The sequence below is a fragment of the Macrosteles quadrilineatus genome, unplaced genomic scaffold (genome assembly GCF_028750875.1).
Source record: "Macrosteles quadrilineatus isolate MER2022 unplaced genomic scaffold, UCM_ALF_1.0 Scaffold_15__1_contigs__length_3749704, whole genome shotgun sequence".
In the NCBI taxonomy this organism is placed as follows: Eukaryota; Metazoa; Arthropoda; class Insecta; order Hemiptera; family Cicadellidae; genus Macrosteles; species Macrosteles quadrilineatus.
The window spans coordinates 3,237,449-3,260,363 of NW_026542608.1; the positions used below are offsets into that span (position 1 = coordinate 3,237,449).

Below are 22,915 nucleotides of genomic sequence, written 5' to 3' on the forward strand. Positions count from 1 at the left end.
GTAAATACATCGTTACAATACTTTGCCAGTAAAAATTTCATAGTTATGCAATGATATAAATAAATAAAATAATATACTAACATAGTCATTAAATATAAAAAGCCTCTCACATAGGCTACTACCCGTGCGTGAGAGATTTCCGCTATCAGGAAATAATAATATTAGAAATTAAAAAAAAATAGATAAAATAAAAGACATAATAATTAACAAATACTGTTTATCTTTGTATTTTATTTAGGGACTGCTTTTTTATATGAAGTAGAACGGATAGTTGGGCCTGTATAAACTATTTATGTTAATCAAACCAATAGTTTAACCAAATGAATGTTTTAAATTAATTCGAGTTACATTTGAAAAATAAATGGTGTATGAACTGCACAATGCTGATAACCTAACAAGCTACTTATGCTATGGAGATAATTTGTTAATGCATATTCCTACATTCGTTGTTTTCTTGTTCATTACATTCGTTGTGCGGAATAAAGATAGTAATTTAAATCACGCATCAGCAGTTGGCTGCATTTCACGGATCTTTGACCCATTCTGCGAGTAACAGCTACACGTATACGTCGTATAGGCTATAATATAAAGTTGGGCATACTTTGGTTCAATGTTAGAGGGTATTAACGAATCCGATGGTAAACGGAGCCCTGGATCTTAAAATTATATAGACTACCAGAATGATGATTATTCTAAGTGAGACTTATAAACTCACCATTGCAAATGCAGAGTTGTAAGATCTTATATTATTTAAATAGTTTTTTTTTGTTTCTTTTCCTACTTTATTAATAGCCTATGTAGTCCATGTTGATAAGATTTTCAATGAACTCAGAATGTCGATAAGGAGCTAATTTTAGGCTACCTTCCCCTTGTGACAATATAAGGAGAAAATACTTGTGTCGTGTCCCTGTTAGTCTGTTCTGACTCTAAATTCATAGATTTGCAGTAGCAACAAATCCAATCTAATTCAAAAGAGTTGGCGTTTTTTTACGAACTTCCAGAGCACATTTAACACCATCACTGTTATTTACTTTTTAATTCCATGGTTCTCCACGTTTTTTTTTCGTTCTGGTTGTCTCTTTACGCACAGTTTCCACCTTTTCTTTTTCTTTTGTACTTTTCACACCCTGAGGATTATGATAAAATGATCAAATGTATATCACTGTAATGACCCGAGTCAAATTTGCCTTTAAACATCAAATCACACACTTTTTTCGCCAGAACCGAAATCGTAAGTCACAGTTTCTCAAGCAACTTCCCTGTGTGCCTACTGGAAAAAATAGTTAGGGTATAATTCACTGATAAATTTAGTTCTACATATCCAGAATACTCGCCATCTCGAGAAGGTAAAGATTGGTACTACTGAACGCCAAACACTAATCTTAAGATTCATCATCACCTACGATAAAATGTTTGTATGTTTCCCACTCATTAACAATTATCTGCACAACTTGCAAGTGGATTTCCCCAGGATTGTTCTGGTGGGATAAATGATTTTGATCGGAACAAACAGTTTCCGTCCTCTACTTTCGGTATTATTTCACGTTCCATCCATACCCTAACTGAAACTCAATTACCACTTTCATTTGGATCATTTTGCATGAAAAGTAACACATATTTCTAAAATACAAATTTATATTGTAGTTACACGTATTCGTAATCGCCATCTCCAGAAGGTAAAGTTTGGTACTGCTTAACGCCAAACACTTACCTTGAGTTATATTGATCACCTATGATAAAATGTTTGTATGTTTCCCACACATTAGCAATTTTCTACACAACCTGCAAGCGGATTTCACTATGATTGTTCTGGTGGCCGTAGGGAATAAATTATATTGATCGGAATAAACAGTTTTCGTCCCCTACTTTGGGTATTATTTCACTTTCCATACTCAAACCTAAAACCAATTAGCACTTTCCTTCAAATCAGTTCGCAGGAAAACTAATACAGTATACGAAAATACAAAATTTACACCAAAACATAGGCTACAAATATTGTTTAAATAACACATTTTGGTATAATAAGTTAACAAATACACTTTTCCTTGATCGACATCGTGTCTGTTTTTAACAGGAACTTCTAGATTAATAATTACATACCGAAAGTGAGGTTATAAAAATAATAACAAATGTCTGGCAAACATTAAACAGCTGACAAATCATTTATAAACTGTGTAATATAATCTTCAATAAGAATTGTATTGACTCGACCTTTGAAGGGATGTAGTGCTTAGCCCTTAGAAAAAACGTAAATTCTACGTAAGTTCGGCAAATCTATGCATTACATCCTTTAATTTGAGACATGCATCTTGTAGATCGGTCCAGTAATAACTGAGAAAACAGTGTTACAATTGTGTATTAAATATATAGATTTAAATTTTTGATAATCTATATAAATAAATTACAGTTTTGTTTGTACATTGCGTAGAATCATGCAGTTTTTGGTTATTTTTACGTTTGATAGCCTAAGAAAGCCGAAACGAGTCTTCTAAATTTCTGTCTGTCTGTCTGTTTTTCTGTCATCGTGTCCATTCTGTCTGGACTCCAAAATGTAAGTTTTTTACTATGTAAAAGATAAAACATTAAGCAAAAATTTTTTTATCAAACCATCATGAATTTTTAAAGCTTTACGTTGTTAACGTATAGTACATTTTTTTCATTTTCGTGAAAACAATAAATACTATTAGTAAAAATGGCAATGATAAATATTTGAAGTGAATAACTATTGTACATTATTACCAATCTAATTTGTCTTTAGTACTTCGTTTCATAATTTATGCCGTAATTTCAACACCGTTTCGAGTCATTTTCGGACTCTAAGCAAAGCAAATGTCATTCCCTATGGCATTTTCACTTCACGATAAGTAGGCATAAATACGATTATCTCAAAATTGGACGACACTATCAAACATTTCAAATAATTATTTTGTAAGTACTTTGCTTTGGTTGGTTAAAGCGTAGAAAATCCCCTAATTCTATTCTGTATTTGTGTGTGTGTATGTCTGTTGGTTACGCATTAATGTCCTTATTTCTCAGCGTTTCGTGGAAAAGTCAAGAGCAGCAGTTTTAAATAAATAGGTACAGTATTCTCAAATCAACACTTTTACTAGGCTATTATGCATGTTGTCGTATTATCTATCTATCTTCTATATTATTAACTAGCTGTTGTACCCGTGCTTTGCAACGGGAAGAGGACACAAAATAGAAACATTTTAATCTTAACATCTGTTGCATATAATAGTTACACATCCGCCAACGCTTTTAGAAACAAAATTAAACTTGTATGGCCTTAATAGAAATGTTTACGTTATGACTTTTAAATCTGGTAAGTAGTGGATACCACCATTTTGGTTTTGGTTAATTTTAAATCTTGTGTAGGCTGATATGAGAAAAACTGACCAAATCTTCGAATAAAACTTTCACATACATGATTTACCTTCATCTCCCTTAGTTACAAATCTTTTTATTTATTATTGACATTTTAAATTTTAATTTTAAAGTTGCAAAAACACTAATTATTAAATTGAAATGAACATTTTTAAATTTCACTCTTCTTCATATTAAATCACAAAAAATCCTTCCATCTTCATTTTCTTCACTCACAATAAATCATTACTAAGTCAGCTGTTTTAAACTTTAGAAATATTGTTGTGCCTTATCAATACAGTCTTTTGAAATATTAAAGAAACTATATATATCTATACAATAACAAATTTTCAACAAATAATTTAGCATTAAAGACAGCAGACAAAACTAATATGATTATCAAAGCATTAAAAAAAAAAAAAATTATAGCAAACACAGTATATGTTTCCAGGGCCGTCGCGTGGGTGGGGCGACCAGGGCGACCGCCCTGGGCTCCGCGGTCAGGGGGCGCCGCGGCAAAAGTAATGCAACAAATTTAAAAAAGTTAGGTGCACATAACGTATTTTGGAAAGTTATGCATAACCACGAATACTAGTTCTATTATTCGTGTGTGTAACTGAATGTTGAATATTACGTTGTATGCCTTTATCGAACAAAATTAATATTATTTGATACCAATCACTTTATAATTTGCGATATTTTCCAAATTAAATATCAATATAGTATTGAATTAAATTCAGTAATAATAGCCTAAACAACCAACTCCACTGTGGAGTTAAAAGCTCTGTCCCAACTTAATTATCTTAATATATTGCAATGTCTTGATTATCTTAATATTGCAATGTTGCTGTTCGCGGTGTTGCTCTGTACACGCAGCAGCCGTATTCTATTTTTAATTCACCCGACCGGCCGACGGTCGACCTTGGGAACCACCCCTACCCCAAAATTATTATTCTACTCTACAAAAATATCAACAAACAACTTAATATACAAACCAGTTCTTTTTAATCAGTTCCATCATCCATTTCCTTTACATTTTCACTCTTACCATTAAGTAAACATAGTAACAGATATTTCATTGATTTTAGAAACAAAAGAACACTGTGTACTGCATAGTTTTATGATATTTTCCTTGGTTTAATCAGTGGTGTGGCAAAACACAAATAATAAATTTATCAAATTTTATTTGATAAATTTATTATTAATGTGTTTATATACATATAATTATTAATTATAAATGTCTTACATGAGTAAATGTGAACTGAAAGCTATGTTAAGATAAAATAAGAGTAATTTGTATTACCATTTGATAATTAAATACAGTTGCACATATACAACAGATTTTAGCACACAAAAATGACGTCCAATTTAGTGCTGACCGTGGCAAAGGAGGAATTGAATTGACAAATTTTATCCTGATAATTTCTGGATCCAAGCCTCACAGCCCTGTTTTCAGATTGGGAGTTTCCAATAACTTCCTGAAAGTATGGCGAATTCCGCAAATGAGGTAAACAAACCTTTCATTTAAGACAACAAAGAGTAAAAATTTAACTGTCTCAGCCAGTCTTTTCTTGCTTAAAACTAAGCCACCACAATGTAAAAATTTAACCCATTGGGGAAGGAATTAATGCGCTACCTGCATCACCCTCTGTCGGCAATTAATTTTACCGAATTTGTAGACTTTTACTCTAACTGCTATAGAAAGAAAACCTTCTTAGGTAATAAATTAATAATTCTTTCACCCCTTGAACGGTAAAATTGTCTACAGAAAAGTGGTAATTGGATAGTCAAAGTTCTAAACCAAAAAATATATGTATATAAAGAGTATAAAAATAAAAATTTTAAAAACAATATTTTGAAAGTAAACTTGATATACAAATTCCAAGATTAATCCAGACACCAAATAACACTACTATTATAAAGGTCAATCGATTCCCTACGTAGAAAAATAAAAAGGTGTGTCCTTTTATAAGTAATAACATTTTTTTTAAATTGTTTGTTTACCTTATCGCAGCTGATTTTTAGTGATATGTAGTTTCCATGGCAACACAAAATTGTTTGTTATTCGCTAAAGTATATGAGTAAATACGCAAATCAAGAAGCAAGATATTTATAAGCATTATAATAGTAAGAAGAAACAAAAAGGGCAAAAAATAATAATAACAAAATAACAAATGGCGCTGCCTAGCGGTGACACGAGCGGCTCTCGTAAGTCGGCCGCCGGGCCTGCAGCGGCCGTACGAGTAACGCTCGTAAGTCGGCGCCAATGGGTTAACGTTCATTTGTCCGAGATTGGATGAATCACCACGGCGGTACTGCCACTCTGTATCCGTCAAATTGGGAGGTTGGTGCAAGCGGTCACGTTTGTGTTCCCTCCAGCCACTCACAGTTCTTAGTCTTACTGGTGGCATTTAGTTTTAAATTTAGATAAAATACAAAAGTTAACCAATCAACAGAAAACACTACAAAGGAATTTTGATACATATTGTAAATAACATTCTTTGTTTGAAGTTCATTGTTGGTGATGGTGAGTTAATGTTGTTCAAAGGTTTATTGCGGACATTTTCCATCACGATTGTAAAAAAACAATACACATCGTTTTGGGATCTGGAATCTGATCCCGTCGTCAGGTGAAAAAACTTAACTAACACATTACAACCATTATTATTAGGTTGGGTGTTTGTGTATTGTTAGTTGTAATGTGTTAGTTAAGTTTTTACTGTCCGCAATAAACCTTTGAACAACGTAAATTACATGATAATATGGTACTGTAACGGGTAACTGCCCTGTGAATAATCACTTTCAAACATTCACTTAATCACACCGAACTGTAACCAAAACTAGCCTACATGATAATTCAGTAAAATACGATGTAAGGTAGATAAATTAAACTTTTACAAACAATTTGTTGTCAGGTCTTGCTAGGAAACTCTTTATATTTATGAACCAGACTTAGTTAACAGATGTTTGAATAAAAATATAAAATTCCGGCTTTGCTCTGGAAGTAATAAGTCCTGCAGTCTGTGGTTAAACTTAAAAACTATCTCAAACTACGTCCATATGTTTAGTTGTAAACAAAGGGAATTGAGTTTGATGGTTTGATCTAATGTCAACAGATAGCGCCACCGTTCCCAAACTTTAGCCCTTAACTGTACTTAAGTGATGCCCTTTCTTAATATCCTGAGACGTATTTGCACATCTACGTGCAAATGTCCGCCAAGCCGTTATCGAGTTATGACTGTGAAAAGAAAACTGCTTGCGTATTAATATATAGATAAACTAACCACATTATTGTGTGAATTATTATATTTAATTTAATTGGATCAGCTGTCTTAAATTGTGAAATATGCAATTTGGCAGTTCTTCTTGTTTACATTGAAATGTCAAAGCAAATGTAAACATTGTGAGTATTCTCATTGCAGCCATGAAGACCAATCAATATTTACTTTTAAAATCCTCACCTCAGAACTTTTAAAGCCAAAGGGGCCTATTGTCAGTATCGAAATATGAATAGTCGTATAATGGTCCTTGGTATGGTAGCTATATTTTTGTAAAATTTAAGCCCAGTTGGTTCAGTAGTTCTTGCACCTATTAGTAACATTACAGACAGAGACCATTAGATTTTTATATAATAGTATAGATATAGAAGTATAGATACGCTACATGAAACTTTGTGAACAATAATGCTTTTTTGTTTTAAGATTTAACCCCACATATTGCATACCAAAATGTTCTCCTAGGTGTGGAGATTTGCAAACTGACCTTACTGAAAAATTCCCTTGGGCTCTGCCCCAGTGGCTTTTAAAGCTCCCATGTTATTCTTATGAAGAACGTATTTGTTTACATTAAGATCAACTGGATAATTCAATCGCTGTTAATATTTTAGTTGCAATTTAAGGAAACTTGTGCTACAACAATCATAGTCATAACAAGTCATAACATAATTATATGGCACTAGTGTACCTGTTGCTCGAATTCGAGCAATTGCATTACAGGTGACTCAAAGATTATGGAAATACTCACAATCTACACAACAGTTAGATATAATCAAAATATTTTGTAAATATCTTATCTTTTTCAAAAAGCTGATCTTGTTTTTTTAGTGTTTTCTACAAATTTTTCCCTCTCATAGTCGCATTAGGTTGTCTATGATAACGATTATAAATGAAAAAAAAACATTATTTCTATTTCTTCTACTTGGTTGTGTTCTATGACTTTTTCTATGTTTCCATTGTTTACAAATCGGTTATTTCAATGATGGCTCAAGATATGTAGAACAGTGTTCATTAAGTTTTATTTTTAGCCTATATCAAATTGTCCAGGATTTCTCACTCTTTTCCACTCTATACACCAACCCAAGTTTCGTCTACAGATGCAATATGCCAACGAATATCACCTACGTACAATCTCCAAGAAGTGGTAAAAAAGGCAGAAACCAACCCATACAATAGATATAAGTTAACTCCAAAAGAAAAGAGTTACTGTGATAATAGCATTTTCCACTGATTTGGTAATAGAACATTATATTGCAAAACATGACACGATGCAGAAGAAAATCCATTTTAAAATCAGAAAAACCGAATGCAAATACTGTACTTCATTTTGACAAATTCAATAAATCACAATTTAAGTATTAACAGCTGTTTCATTAAAAAGTAGTGTAGAATTATGCATATGGTCGTAATGTAAACAAATATGGAGGCAACTTTAAAAGCTTCTGGGGCAGAGCCCCAAGGGAATTGACCTCGTTCCTCTTTTGATGGCTCATCTACAGACCAAGACCTTTCTTTAGAGACCCCTACCAAGTTTCTACGCCCAGCCGTTCTCTTAAATTAGCTGTGACAAAAACGCCGTTTTCCTCCATAAGAATAACATGGGATGGGAATTCAAAGGCCACTGGGGCAGGGCCCCAAGGGAATTCACCATGTTTCTCTTTTGATGGCTCATCTACAGACCAAGACCTTTCTTTAGACACCTGTACCGAGTTTCTACGCCCAGCCGTTCTTTCAAAATAGCTGTGACAAAGAAAAACAGTTTCAAATTAATATATAGATTACTTTTTTCACCAAGCATTACTTTTTCCAACTTAATGAAAAATGCTTGTTTTATTTTGACGATTCAGTTTAATGCCATACAACTGTTTAAAAACACTTATATCTCGAAAACGGCTTGAGATACGGCAAAACGGTTGAAATTCTGGTATACTACGTGGGTGTCAACTTTTGATTATGAACAATATTACAACATAAAAAAATCAAAAAGTAAAAAAAAAATTTAACATTATTTTATATGGGTACAAATAACAGTTACCACGAAAACTTTCAAAGTCCAGACTTGCTAACACTTCCACACCTCGAAATTTGCTAAGTCTATAAAACTGTTTAAAAACTCTTATATCTCGAAAACGGCTTGAGATACGGCAAAACGGTTGAAATTCTGGCATACTACGTGGGTGTCAACTTTTGATTTTGAACAATATTACAACATAAAAAAATCAAAAAGTCAAAAAAATTTTAACATTATTTTATATGGGTACAAATAACAGTTGCCACGAAAATTTTCAAAGTCCATACTTGTTGACACTTTTCCACACCTCAAAATTGCAAATATAATGGAAATTACAAGTTACATCTTCTAACTTGTAGTCTTGTAGTGCCAGTGCGGTGTTTATTATGAAACCGGTACCTAGCCTGTTCAACTAAATATCCTCATTTCTCAGCTGTTTGTAATGGGATCGTTTAAAACTTAGTGGCGTTGGATAGGGTATTTTAAATGCTAAATAAAAGTGTCCATGACTTTTTTTCATAAAATCAGCAGGTTTTTTTGTAATTAAAGATACAAAGTTTAAAATACCCGTATTTTGAAACAGAAACATATTTTTCAATGATTATTTTTTCTTAAATACATTATAACGTATTAAAACTGTATACCTACCAAGTTTCATAAACATATCTTAAATAGTTTTCGAGAAATATCTCATTCAAAGCGCGTTCATTCAAATTCAAATAGAATCCCACAGCGCCAGCTGAGGAGGAAACGCTTCGTGTCTTCCGCTACAGTGGCGCGGCAATACAGCCGCATCATGAAACAGCGCCTAGCGCAGACCCAGTTGATCGTCTGCATTAAAGTATTATATTGTCTGTGGTCTCGTTTTTAACTCGAAGTGGAATATATATTTTTAATGGATATAATTGTATTTTTTAGTACAGTTATAGTGTATTTCTCAATGTGTTTCCCATGCTCTTTAAACTTTATCTCGCCACAAATAGGTCACTTTTAAATTTAGCAGTAAACTATAGGCTACTTTTATCACACTGGGAAAACTACTTCATCAGACTTTAAAAAATCATCTGATATTTCGTAATCCATTTATTGTTTCTAAGTTAAACACAATACGGCTGTACAATTAATTTTAGTGTAACATTCAGCTAATTGAACATCAACAAACTGTGTTTTGACCTAACCGGGAACTTCAGTTGTAACTTAGGCTGGTTTTATGCACTGCGACAGTCGCGTGTCGTGTGTCACGGCGCGACTCAAGTTCTATTGAGTTAAATGTGAGCAATTATGCACCGCGACAGCGACAAACTGTCGCGTGAGTGAATCTGCTATCTCTAAATACCCGCGACAGGTTTTAGAATCGCAGCTTCAAAAAATGTGTCGCGCGCGGTTCAAGTTCTATTGGATCAAATCGGCACGTTTATGCACCGCGATAGTCGCGGCGCGACAGTAGTATTTTTCATACTCCACGTGGCATATTCTCCATATATTTCTATTGATTAATGTTAATAACTAATATATAAATGAGTCCAACTCTTTATGTTTTTGCTATTCGATCATTGGAAAGCTAAATAAATTTTAACCTAAAGGTTAAGTTTTTAATAGTTGATATAAGTCAAAGAATACAACTATTCTATGGATGTGATCATATATTTCATTTATTTGCAGAAGATAAATATCAATACCGGTACCGGGCTGCCGCCCATGAATGAAACTGTTAGGGACACTGTTTTACAAACCGTTTGTTTTTTCCAATGCTAGGAACATTATGAATGAATGTAACAAAAATAAGTTAGGTGTAAGGCAGGGGTTGAAGAAATTGGTTTTGTTTCACAACATGTAATGCAACCTTTGTACTATATTTAAGCACGATTGTGGGCAGTAAAACCTATTCCTAGAAGTACTGTTTAGTATTATTAACCAAACCCTTTCCTCTTATATGAATTTTAAAACATATACAGAATAACAATAGCACTCAAAATACCTTTTTACTAATAATCGTGTCTTTGCAACATAATACAAATACTCATATTGCCAAAGGAACACGACTAACAATTTGATTTGTAAATTTATTATTCAATTTTTGTTATTGTCTTTACGTTAAATACTTCCTAGGTTTAGTATTTATGACCTTATCAATTACTTGCTCTGAACATTAATACAGTAGACCGTATTAACCGACCTCGTATTAACCGATAATCGGATTATCCGCCTTCGATCGTAAAATAATACAGTTTGTTTTAACCGACCTTGCTTTGAGAGCAGCTCGTTTTAACCGCCGCTTTCTAGGAATCTCGGCATTTCCGCTCCCACGCTGGGCGAACCATACGCTTATCTCCACAGGATATGACTAAGAATAAGTTATTTTGTGTTGATCACAAAAAATATAGCACAGCCTATTGTCAGTTTGTCATCATTGTTCATAGCTCAAGCGCATCTGATCTTTTTGTTATCTGTGCGGCAAATTTATAACATCATAAAGTGTGTTACGATTTTGAGAACTGATTATCTTATCGCTGGAGTAAACAAACAACGCAACTTGTAGGGAGGGCAGGAAGGGGGGTTAACAACTCCAAGGTCAAGATAGTTTTTGTGCCTCGAGCCTCCAATGAGAGGCTATAAATAAACGTCCTGTCTTGTAACAAAATGGTTGCTTGTATCTTCAATTTTGACAAAAGGTTCTGTACCGTATTATGAAGGATTTGTGAAGCATCAATTAATAAATTACAGTACCAAAGTTATTAAAATATGAATTTCATTGACTCTTGCCAGGTATTATAATATATTCCACTGAAAGTAGGCCTATTTGACTTAACCGTGTTTTGTGTTTATTTGTGACTTTTCTATCAATAGGAAAAAGGAGATAAGAGTAGTTTATTTGATAAATAATGCAGTTATGATTTCAAAATAATGATTATATAATTCCAAATGAATAGCACTTCATTATGTTATTATTTTAGGGATTGTCCGTTTTATCCGACCTTTTGAGTTATCCGACCTAGGTCCGGTCCCATTAGGGTCGGTTAAGAGGGGGTCTACTGTATTTGAAATTTCTCATTAATTACCTAACAAAGCAGAGTAAACTATCCCTTGTTACAACCAAACAAAGGGGGATTACTAGTCCCTGTCCCTGTATATATAGTCTAACATTTTATATTTTAATTTACGGTAACATTGTATGTAAATAGTTTACCTAGACGGTGATAATACAGTATTTAGTTATGTTTTACCTGTAATAAAAATGTATTATAACTATTGGTTGTACTCAAAACGTTTCTGGGAGTACTTTAAATGAAAAGATCAGCGGAACCTGGGAGAACGGCCTGCGGCGCGATTGATAAACAACCTCTTTGCGTTACTTATTACTCAATTGCACATGACTAGGAAAATTTTATTTGAAATTGCTTGGTTATATGCTGAAGAAGATCATCTCATTAGCCTAGCTACAATTTTGTCATTAGCTACAAAAATAAAAATAAAATCCTCGCTTAGTAACTTTTTCATGTCAAGGTGTGTTGTTTAACATTTTTAGTAGTTAAAATTCTAATTACGATTTAAATAAGATTATATTTATACTGTCAGATTCTGCAGTTAATGCAGATTCCGAATATATAACTTTAATTGCAGTCAACCTATCGTATGCACGGCCAGGAGCGTATTAACAACCGCGTGCTTGAGGAACTGACATATCTGCGTTGGGTCCCACATAGCGGTGCGGGAAGGTTGCCGAAATGGCGCACTTTCCATCCCACATCTCCTATCTACCCGGTGTTCCAGTTGTTTTATATACTTCGATGGTGATGACTGACAAATCCTTACTAGGTAGAGGGTTTCATTCAATACAAAGGCTTAGTTTGTACGGGTTAACTTACTGACGGCTGGTTTTATGCACAGATATTATGTAGTTGATTTTATGTAGAAATTTAATCCGCCCAGGCTCTTTGGCCGTACGATTAACAGCAAACATAATTGCAGGGCATCTTCATTGTATTGTGCAACAGACGTCAGGCATTCCTAGTTTTGTTGACTTGGGTTGGAGCATTTGTAATGTTCATAAATTTGTGTCGATGGGGGAATTCGGCATTCCCAAAGTACTGTGTCAGCTACAGTAATTGAGACATGGCATTCAAGACTGTCCCTTGATTCCTCTAAATACATTGAGTCAAAAGGGTGTGTTTGTGCTGCTCATCTGTCATCCCACGCTTGAGCACATCCTCAACACTGTTTGAGCTCTTTACTTACCCCCCCCCCCCCCACCCACCACAGAAGTAAAATATGTGTTACCCTAGCATCTGTTTCCCAAAGCAGGACACTGTGCTAAAACCAGCCTCATAGTGACAACTACGTACATCAACTTGTTAGGTACAATTAACTTAAATTCAAGCACTTTCAGTGGTTTAGAAACTGTACATGTGCTTGTTTAATTTGTAACATAAATAGGCTATTTAAAAAAAATTTGATGATAAAAATAGGAAATAAATTGGTTAAATTTGATATACAGTATTTGATTTTAATTTAACTGTTTCATAAAAATTCATTAATTAATTATTGATTTATTGGTATGTGTTATTTCAGGCTGTCCCATATCTTGGTTATATTGGCAGCTGCTTAGTTCCAGGGCATACAATTCGTCTACAAGGCACAGTTCATCCAACTGCCCAGAGGTAAGGCCAGATACAATTAACTACAAAAGCTGAATTCGGGATCAAAATTGATTAGACAAGTTGCTATAGGCCTATATAGCAATTGTGTATTCAGAAATATTAAAGCAGTTTTGCAAATTTACTTATTTTGGTGGCCTTTTTTTAACCTAAGTAGGCCTACTAAAAGACCTTTTCATTTACGTAGGTTTGCGATAAACCTTCAATGTGGCCCAAATGTCAACCCGAGAGATGATGTAGCCCTTCACTTGAGTCCTGACTTCAACAGAAGCTGTGTCATTAGAAACAACATTCTTCACATGAACTGGGGTCCCGAGGAATCCTATGGCCATTTTCCATTTATGAGGGGACAACCCTTTGACATCCTGGTTCTGTGTGAAACTCGTTGTTACAAGGTAGGCCTAACAGTCGTAGTAAAAAAAAACCGTAGTAGCAATATGACACATACTTTCTTTCATTAGCTTGTCAAAAATCTATATCATGGGTAAGTGGTGGAAGTAACTATGATCCATTCATACTTGGCTTAAAATACCTACTTTGTATGGTCGCCGTTTCAATGTAAAGAAAGTATAAAGTCAAAGTATAAAGCACCATCAGAGCATTCCTACACTCAGTGCGCATCTTGGTAACGTAAGCATCATACTTCTCGTACTTTATCTGCAATGGAGTGTTAAAATGAGTGCTGCCCTGCTGCCAGAGCATTTGACCGCCAGTTGTGAGTTGGGCTCAGTGATCAGATTTTTCTTTGAGGAAATTCACATAACAATGAATGTAATCGCCAGATTTGGGATTTTTATTGGAAAGGAATAAAGGTGAAGGTCGATTGAACAGAATGGTCTTCATCTCAACTGCTCAAAAACCATACTTGGGAATAACGAATAGAAGTTCTAACGATTAGCGATATTCATTAGTTTTTCAGCTAACTTCTATCATATTTGTTACTTTTGTTAGTTTTTAAAAAGTACTGGAAATACTCAGGAATGGCTTAAAACTTAAAACAAACCCAAAAAATATTACTGGTCGAACAAAAAAAGATGACATAAAGTTAAACTGTTTAGGATTTGCTGACGATCTGGCTCTTCTAGCTAATAACATCCAAGAAACCAAGCAACAAATAAAATCACTTCAGGAAATAGCCCAAAGCATAGGTCTAAAAATTTCTTTTGAGAAAACTCAAATAATGTTAACAAAACCACCATTGGCTAACAAAATCAAAATTGGAGAACATTGCATCAAAATTGTAGAAAATTTCAAATACTTAGGTGAAGGGTAAGTTTCTACTTATAACATACAATTTTAAAGAAAATCCATCATGGCAAAATAGAATTAATAAATTGATTAAAATGCAACATATTAATAAAAACACATACAACAAAAAATGCCTATCAATAGCAACAAAATTGAAACACTACAAAGCAGTCATATTTCCACAAATAACATATGCAAGTGAAACTATATTTAAAACAACCAACACTGTAGCAATAGATAAAATACTGAAAATAGAAAGAAGAATCATCAGAACATGTATAAACAAAAAATAGCAAACAGATGGAGTTTGGGGACTATGGCCTCAAATAAAACTGTATATAAGGAAATAGAGCCATTGACAAGTATAATTAAAAATAAAAGAATTTAATTCATTAGGCATCTTTTAAGGACACCGGAAAATAGAATAGGCCTAAGCAAGAAAATAATTGACAAGTTGTGGAATATCAAGAGTGACTTTAGGTGGATTACAGAGGTTAAGGAGGGCATGAGAAGGTTGAAAATATCATTAGAAGATTTGCAAAATAAGTCAGAGGCGCTTGCAGTACTCAAAGACAAAAATATCATCCTGCCAATAGGAGCAAACAATCCTTTGTTTTTTAAGCTTTTTCAAGCTATTTTTACAAAAATTTTATTGCTAACAACTTGGCCTAAAACAATAATTTTTAATGAATTGAGTTATTAACTAAACCACAAGGTCCGCAAGTGAGGTAATTATCGTTCACACACAACTCAAAAGTGTGCCCTATTTTAATTTATGTGTGCCCAGCCCGTTTGGACAATATACTACAACAGTGTGCCCTGTTGCCAAATCTCCCTCGCCAACTGTGTATTACAGAGTTGCCGTTTCCAGACGGCAGACGAGAAGCAGCCTACATTGCTCATTCTCGCTTTTCACGCATTTAATGTTCCTTATTTCATTTTGTAAATTCTACTACACCAATATTTCATTTTAAGTTTATGATTTTAAGTTTTTAAATACATGCTATCTTTCTGTGCTAAACTAAGCAAAATTAATGGAGAATTGATAAAGTTGAAAGGTTCCCTATTGATAGACGTGTATTTTCCAGTTTTAAGTAAGTTATATGTAAATTATTGAGACATTTACTTCAAAATTCTGGGGTGGCAAAATACCGGGCTCCACAATTCTGTCACCCCCAAATTACGCCTATGCAAGGAAGAGGGGTTTCGGAAGAAGAAAAAAAACAACGGTCGGAAAGAATGAAGAAGTATTGGGCGGACAAGAAGAAGAGATAGAATTTAAAAAGAACCTGACCATTATATTGACTTAAGTGGTCCAATGCTGGCCATAAAATAATAATAATAATAATCGGGAATGTGAGCTATCATCATACCACATTTAAACCCTGTCGGTTTAGTATTGTCACAAACATACATACAAACATCCATCCATCCATCCATACATCCATACATCCAAACTCTCTCACTTATTAGTAGGATAATGTAATTAGTTGTAAAAAAAACTGACTTGTCATATGTTTACTGGTGATGTATCACAATTATGTAATTTCTGTGTGACGAATAATCATTTTATTTGTGCATTGAAAAATGGCTTTAAAAAAAACTTAAAAAATTGCTTAAAACTTTGATTTGCTTGATCGGTGTAGCCTTCCTAGAATGTCAGTGCTGCAGCAAGTCTCTATTTTTTGTTCGATCCAAAGTAAGGTGTGCAGCTTTTTGATGGTTCCAAACTGGACCCAGCTGTCCTTGATCATCCCAATAAAGAGACCCATCTCATCTCTCCAATAAAAGACCCATCTCATAATAAATGGTCCTGACTAATGAAACAGCTGGTCTTAGTCAGTAACAAAGCTACACAAGACATCACATTCCATCCTACACTCATACATACCTCACTCACATTTGGGTTAAAATACACACTTAAAATATCATCATCATCATCATCATCTGTTAAAGTCTTTGGAACCCACCGGGCACAAAATTTGTGGTGACCAAGTTTTTTTAGGCAACCAACTTCTTTAAAGTTTGGAGAGAATGTTCTATTAGTGTCATAATAAATTGTGAAATGGCGATTTTCACAGAATTCGCCATTGACTTTCCCAACCTGTTCAACAGCCAACATAGGTTTAACACTGCAGTCCTGATTGTGAAATTTGTTCTGGTGCTTTTAGAGTTAATATCTCATTCAGCCCTTTCACTCCTTTGCTGTGAACATCAAATATCTGGCAATCTTATATACTAAAAAACTTTTGCAAAACTTATGACAGCTAGCCTGACCATACCACAAGACCGAATTACACGCGGTTTGTACCAAATGGAAGATATTTACCTGTAGATGTGCAGAATCCCTTTATAAATTAAAATAGGCTAAAAAATAAGCACGAAATATGAATTTGATATTAAAAAAAATTTACATGGGTGTTATGGGTTGCCATGCTGGTGACAAAATAACAACATAATATAAACAGTAAATCTAAACAAATTCCAATCACATGTTTTATTTACAGTGAGGGGTGAAAATAGAGAAGTCTGTACATTACATATTTTTGTTAGAGTTTTCGACAACGGGGCGACCTCTAGGAACCAATATAAAAATAAACTTTTCTTATGGAGATTTAACATGGGGCCAACATTCAAAGCTTAAGACAGCTAGCCTGACCATACTACTGGACCGAATTACACGCGGGTTGTACCAAAAGAAAGGTTATCGGTCCTATATGTGCAGGTTTTATTTGTATTTTTAAGATATATGTTAATTGGGTCAAAAATGGAAATTAAACTTTTCTTATGGATGTTTAACATGGGGCTAATTTTTAAGCTTACGACAGCATACTACTAGACCAATTTACACGTGGTAGGTACCAAATGAAACGTAACTGTCTGTATATTTGCTCATTTTGCTCAGATTTCAGGTATTACTCGACTAAATATTATAAAAACGGAAATTAAAATCTTTATTGACAGTTTAACATGGGGTAAAATTTCAAGTCTAGTGAGAGTAAGATCTAGAGTTCTATTGGAACGATTTGCATGCAAGTCATGTTAAATGAAAGGATATCAGTCCTATACGTGCAGGTTTTATTTGTATTTTGAAGTTATTTATGTTAATTGGGACAAAAATCTTAATTCAACTTTTCTTATGGAGATTTAACATGGGACTAATTCTATATATTAATAGGCAAGCATGTTTATTGAAAACCTTTTTACTCAGCTCCTGTACATAGCGGAAAATCTACGCATACTGTTAGAATTTTCCTGTATATGTGCAGAATCCCATTTTAAACTAAAATAAGCACAAAAAATGAATTAAAAAAAATAACATGGGCCTTATATGGTTTCCCATGTTGGTGACAAAATTACAAAAAAAAAACAAAAAAAAAACAGAAAATCAAAACAAAATGGAAGAAATTCCAATCACATGTTTTATTTACAGCTTGGGGTTAAAATAGAGAAGTTTGCACAATACATACTTTTGGTCGAGTTTTCGACCACGGGGCCAGCTCTAGTAAATGTATATTTGATTTTCATGTTTTGACAACAAAAAATTATCATAGAGCACAACACACAACTGGCCAGATTTGCAAAGACAGCGCTAATTTTAACAATGTACTGCAGACAAAGTACGAGTGATAGATATGATACAAAATCTCCTGTAGCTAAATACGCACTGAGTATAGGAAAGATCTGATGCTAAGATGGAGGCAATACCACTGCCCCAAGTAGCCCTAGTGTGAATCATCTTTTATTTTCTGGGTGGCCCTTGTAATTCATTTAGTATGTTTTACTTAGCCTACCGTGATATATAAAAAAAATTCCTCAAATTTGAGAAAGACCTTTTATTAATATATCGTGTTTATGAATGTAACCATATCTTTTGATTCACATTTGAAAATCATCAGTGTTCCCCTCAACGTACCCCTTTTCGTAGTAAATTTCCCCTGGTCTAGTGCTGGACCTGTTTATATTCCAGACTCCTGATTAACTCTAATAACAAATAACAAACTTAATTTCAGAGGATTTTTTGGAGAAATAGTTAAAGAGTCCAGGAAAAGTCATAAAACATAGCATTGATATTTTGTCCTAATAAAGGACTTCCCCATATTCTTTGAACAAGTCCTATAAATTTTGGCTTTCCTTTCAAATACAATCTTAAAATTTTGTTACACATTGAAATTACAAACAAAAAATCAAATTTGTTAACTAATGATGGTTTATTTGGAACAAAACTGATTTGCAAAAGGCCCTGATGAAAAACAGATGACCGATAGTTTTCATCTGGATGGTAGGTTCATAAGATCTCTTTAGCACGTGGCGACATCATAATGGTTACTTATTAGTGTTACTCATTCATGTGTTCTCTTTTGTTTACAGATTGCTGTAAACGGACAGCATTTTACAGAATTTGAGCATCGCACACCTTGCAATCGAGTGACACATTTGACAGTTGATGGTGATGTCAGTCTAGTGTCAATTGAATATGGCAGCGGTTTAGTTGGAAGCCACATAAACATGCCAATGCCTGGAGCAATGCCAATACCTGGTGTTATGCCTATGCCTGGAGCCATGCCTGCACCGGGCTACGGTATGCCTGTATCTGGTCACATTTCTCCTTCTGGCTATGGATATCCAAAATCACCTTCACCTGGACATTATCCTGTAAGTAATCCATCCCATATATTGTGTAAGAGCTTTTATATGTAGTTTAAGACACTTTAAGACTCATATAAAAAGCTGAATTTTTGTTACAATTTATAATTTTTGCACGTTCCTTTGTAGCAGCCATGTGACGGGTCCTACTTCTTTATAAAGTATTTTTCTGTCATAATTAATAACAAATGTTGCTGTTTAAAAAGGTGGTTTAATTTCTATATATAATATAAACTTACCTAGTAAATTTTAGTTTCTTATTGAAGCATGTTGATTAATAATAAGTAGGAAACTTGAATAAGACTTATGGCCTATATTCCAAATTCCTATACATCACTCAGGTACGGAACTAAAGTAACAGTAACCAAACTCCAATTTACCATGATTTATAACCTAATCTATAAACTTTGTCTAATTGATCCACACATTCCATCCTTATGTTAATCAAAGTTGTGGTCAGTTTTTAGTCAAAATGTTCTGTGATGATGTATATTACTAATTAATTGTTGTCAAACATGTGTACTTTTAACCAAGTCAGACTGATAGACTGATTATTGTTAGCTATAGTATCTTTTATGACTTGTCAACTATCTTAGTAACAAAAAATAAGGTAGTAGAAAATATAATTTTAACAAGTATGTACTCTATGTGACTGGCTCATTCAACTGGTGGTCGGTGGCTCAGTCAGTAGCGTCACAGACTTTGGCCCAAGGCAGCAATGTTGTGGATTCGGGCCCTGGTAACTGCCGCTACTTTTTATCAGTAACATACAGTTCACCTTTTTACTGTACTGGCTCACCCCTTGCGTTGCTGGTTACGTTCCACGCACAGGCCCATAGCCTATGTGGACGGGCAAATGCAAGGTTAAAAAAGCCACCCTCAATTCCCTGAAAACCCTGGTATCCAGGTACCCGAAGGGAGTGATAACTTGTTGACCTTTCCTAACACGTACCGGAAATTCCACACCATCTTAGAGCTGATAACTTATGCGCTTAGTGCTCCAATGGCAGCTTGGCTATCTGACAGGATAACAAAATCCCTTTTCTTGTATCCTCTACTCATGTTGAATTGGGCACACCTTTCAATGGCCTTAACATCAGCCTGAAAAAAAGCTGGGGGAGTGCCCCAATGACTCATTGTATTTGGTTCTTGGCCCAAATACCCTTAATCCGGCTCCCTTATTCGTTTTGGAGCCATCAGTGTACCACCTGATGACATGATTCCCAAATGATTTTAGGGGTTTTCCATTACAACCAAGTTTATTCCCTAGCTCAACAACAAAGTTCTTTTTGAAGTTGTACTTCCTTACCATAGAATCCCTTGGAAGGCACATCAGATACCTTAGACCTGGTGGGAATAACTCACCACAAACACTGGAGGATATGTTTGTGTTTGTGCCATTCTTCTCCATTATAAATAAAGTCTCCCTGTCTATTCTTTCTACCATAATGTGTAGAGGTGTCGAATTCAAAATCACTTTTATGGCCGCAGTTAACTAAATCATCTGCATATCTGATACATCACAAACCCTTCCTGGTTAACTTCCTAAGAAGTTCATCAACCACCAGACTCCAGAGAGAAGGGGGGGGGGGGTAGTTGTAGTAGTAGAGAGAAAGGGGGGGTGCCCCACCTTGAGGACACCCCTTTTCTCTCTTCATTTGATTAATTCTTTCTTCAATGTGTGTTTCCAGTGTTCTTGTCAATAACATATTTCTGATTCATCTGTTTATGGTTCCATCAACCCCTCTTTTTTCTAGCACCTCCCTTATTGCTAAATTAGAGGTATTGTCAAATGCTCCTGTCATGTCCAAAAAGGCAAGTATAGCCTTTTCTTTTCCATCCATTGCTTGCCTGATCACTTTTGTCAGCTCATATAAAGCAGTATCTGTTGATTATCCTGCTCGATATGTGTGTTGCTGGTGATTAAGAGGAGATATCCTCAGCACTTCTCACCTTATATGCTTGTCCACCATCTTCTCCATTGTTTTTAACAGAAAAGAGGTGAGACTTATAGGGTGATAGGACTTTGGATGACTATTATCCTTCTTACCTGCTTTTGGGATGAAGATAACCCTAGCCCTTCTCCTTTTCCTGGGAATATACCCAGGGCTAGACTGCTCTTTAACTTTTAAAAGATAGGGCATGACCTCCCTTTTTATCTCTTGGAGTAGTGCTGGAGGAAAGTTGTCTGTACCAAGGCGACTTGAATGGCTCAAATGAGTTGATAGACCACTCTAACCCACTGCGAGATGATGGACCTCCCAGGATAAACATCTGGGTCATCACTATTTTACGTACATTTAACTTGCATTATTTTTATTTTTTAGCTATCGTAGTTATCCACTTGTCTGAGTCTACTGTAAATCCTTTTTTAATAAAAACTACAGCTTCTCCCCGTTTGACTTCATAAGTATTAATAAAACTATTGATTGGTTAAGTTAAGCTGAAATAAACAAAACAGTAATACAAACAAATAATTACACATAATTTTAATAAGGTAATACAGGTAATACTGTAAATTCAAAGAACAACAAACAAATAAGTACAGCTGAGGTATTTTTAACATTAGGTATATTAAAGGTTCCCTTTAGAAAGGAATTACGACCTTAAAGGGCAATTTATGAAATTCCAAATTATGGATAGTTTTGCGCAAGGTTTCTCGTCATGACGAACATTTTAAGTAAATGGTTCATGGGGGTGTGACTTACAGTTTTCTCAAAAGTTCATGGGTACTTTGAGATTTATATATGGATTGGTGACAGCCGGTCCATGTACATGTTTACCTTTTTTTTTACCATTGTCTAGCTTTTTAAAAACTATTGCTTAGTTGAAATTTTGTGGTTTTTCAGCCAAACCCAGCGTCATATCCTGCTAGTTATCCTACCCAGTATCCTTCTCAGACATCTTTGTATCCGGGCCAGCACCCGGGTATTAACAACAACTTCCCTGCTTACAAAAAACCTTCAGTGTTACAACAAGCTGGGATGGCTGTTGCTGGCACTGCGATTGGGCACAAATTGTTGGGCAAAGTGAGTCTTGTCATCCTTTCAATATGCTTTATGCTTTCGCTTTTGATAAATTTGTCCTACAAGGAAAAAAAACAACAGTACACCCTCTCTTAAACGACCCTCAAGGGACTGGGCTTAAGTCTTATAACCAGAATGATTGGTTAAAAACAGGCAACTACGAAATAATGTAAAAGTACTAAAAAAAATAAAAATGTAATTACAATCTTACTAATATTATAATCTTACTAATATTATAAATGTAAAAAGTTTTGTGTTTGTTTGTTAAAAGTTCAATCACACATTAACTACTATTGGCGGATCAAGCTGAAATTTGGTGTGATGATAGCTTACATTCCCGATTAACATATAGTCATACTCTTATCTCAAAGATCCTTTTGGGCTCCGCCCCAGTGGCTCTGGAGATTCCCATGTTAACCTTATCAGCATCTATAATATTAAAACGTGACAGGGTTTTTTTATTTCACGATTCTGAATCAAACACTTGACGAATTTTCATGATTTTTGTGTTGAAAGAAAGATAATTTTGAGAACTAGGGAATGTCGAAGCCATAATTTTAGTTTAGGGTTTCGGTTTTTTAGAAATTAAGTTTTAATTTTTTTTAAGTCTAGCAGCCGACGCTAACATTCTAGATTAGCTTTTGGTATAAAACGATTTGCTCAACGTAACAGCTGTAAACATTCAGA

At 34.5% G+C, this 22,915-nt stretch overlaps 1 protein-coding gene across 3 annotated transcripts in view; it reads left to right on the forward strand.

The window, feature by feature from the left end:
• The window catches only part of LOC129005059 (galectin-9-like), a 55,765-nt gene that overhangs the window by 6,612 nt on the left and 26,238 nt on the right, over nucleotides 1–22,915 (forward strand). The window contains exons 1-5 of one of the 3 annotated variants that reach the window (XM_054433839.1): nucleotides 4,838–4,873; nucleotides 13,222–13,310; nucleotides 13,495–13,702; nucleotides 18,927–19,211; nucleotides 22,052–22,231. In XM_054433839.1, the coding sequence (XP_054289814.1) occupies nucleotides 4,853–4,873; nucleotides 13,222–13,310; nucleotides 13,495–13,702; nucleotides 18,927–19,211; nucleotides 22,052–22,231 (783 nt within the window). In that variant the 5' untranslated portion in view covers nucleotides 4,838–4,852. Of the gene's footprint in view, nucleotides 1–4,837; nucleotides 4,874–13,221; nucleotides 13,311–13,494; nucleotides 13,703–18,926; nucleotides 19,212–22,051; nucleotides 22,232–22,915 lie in introns of those variants that run through there. The other 2 variants (XM_054433840.1, XM_054433841.1) reach the window with 2 other exon arrangements.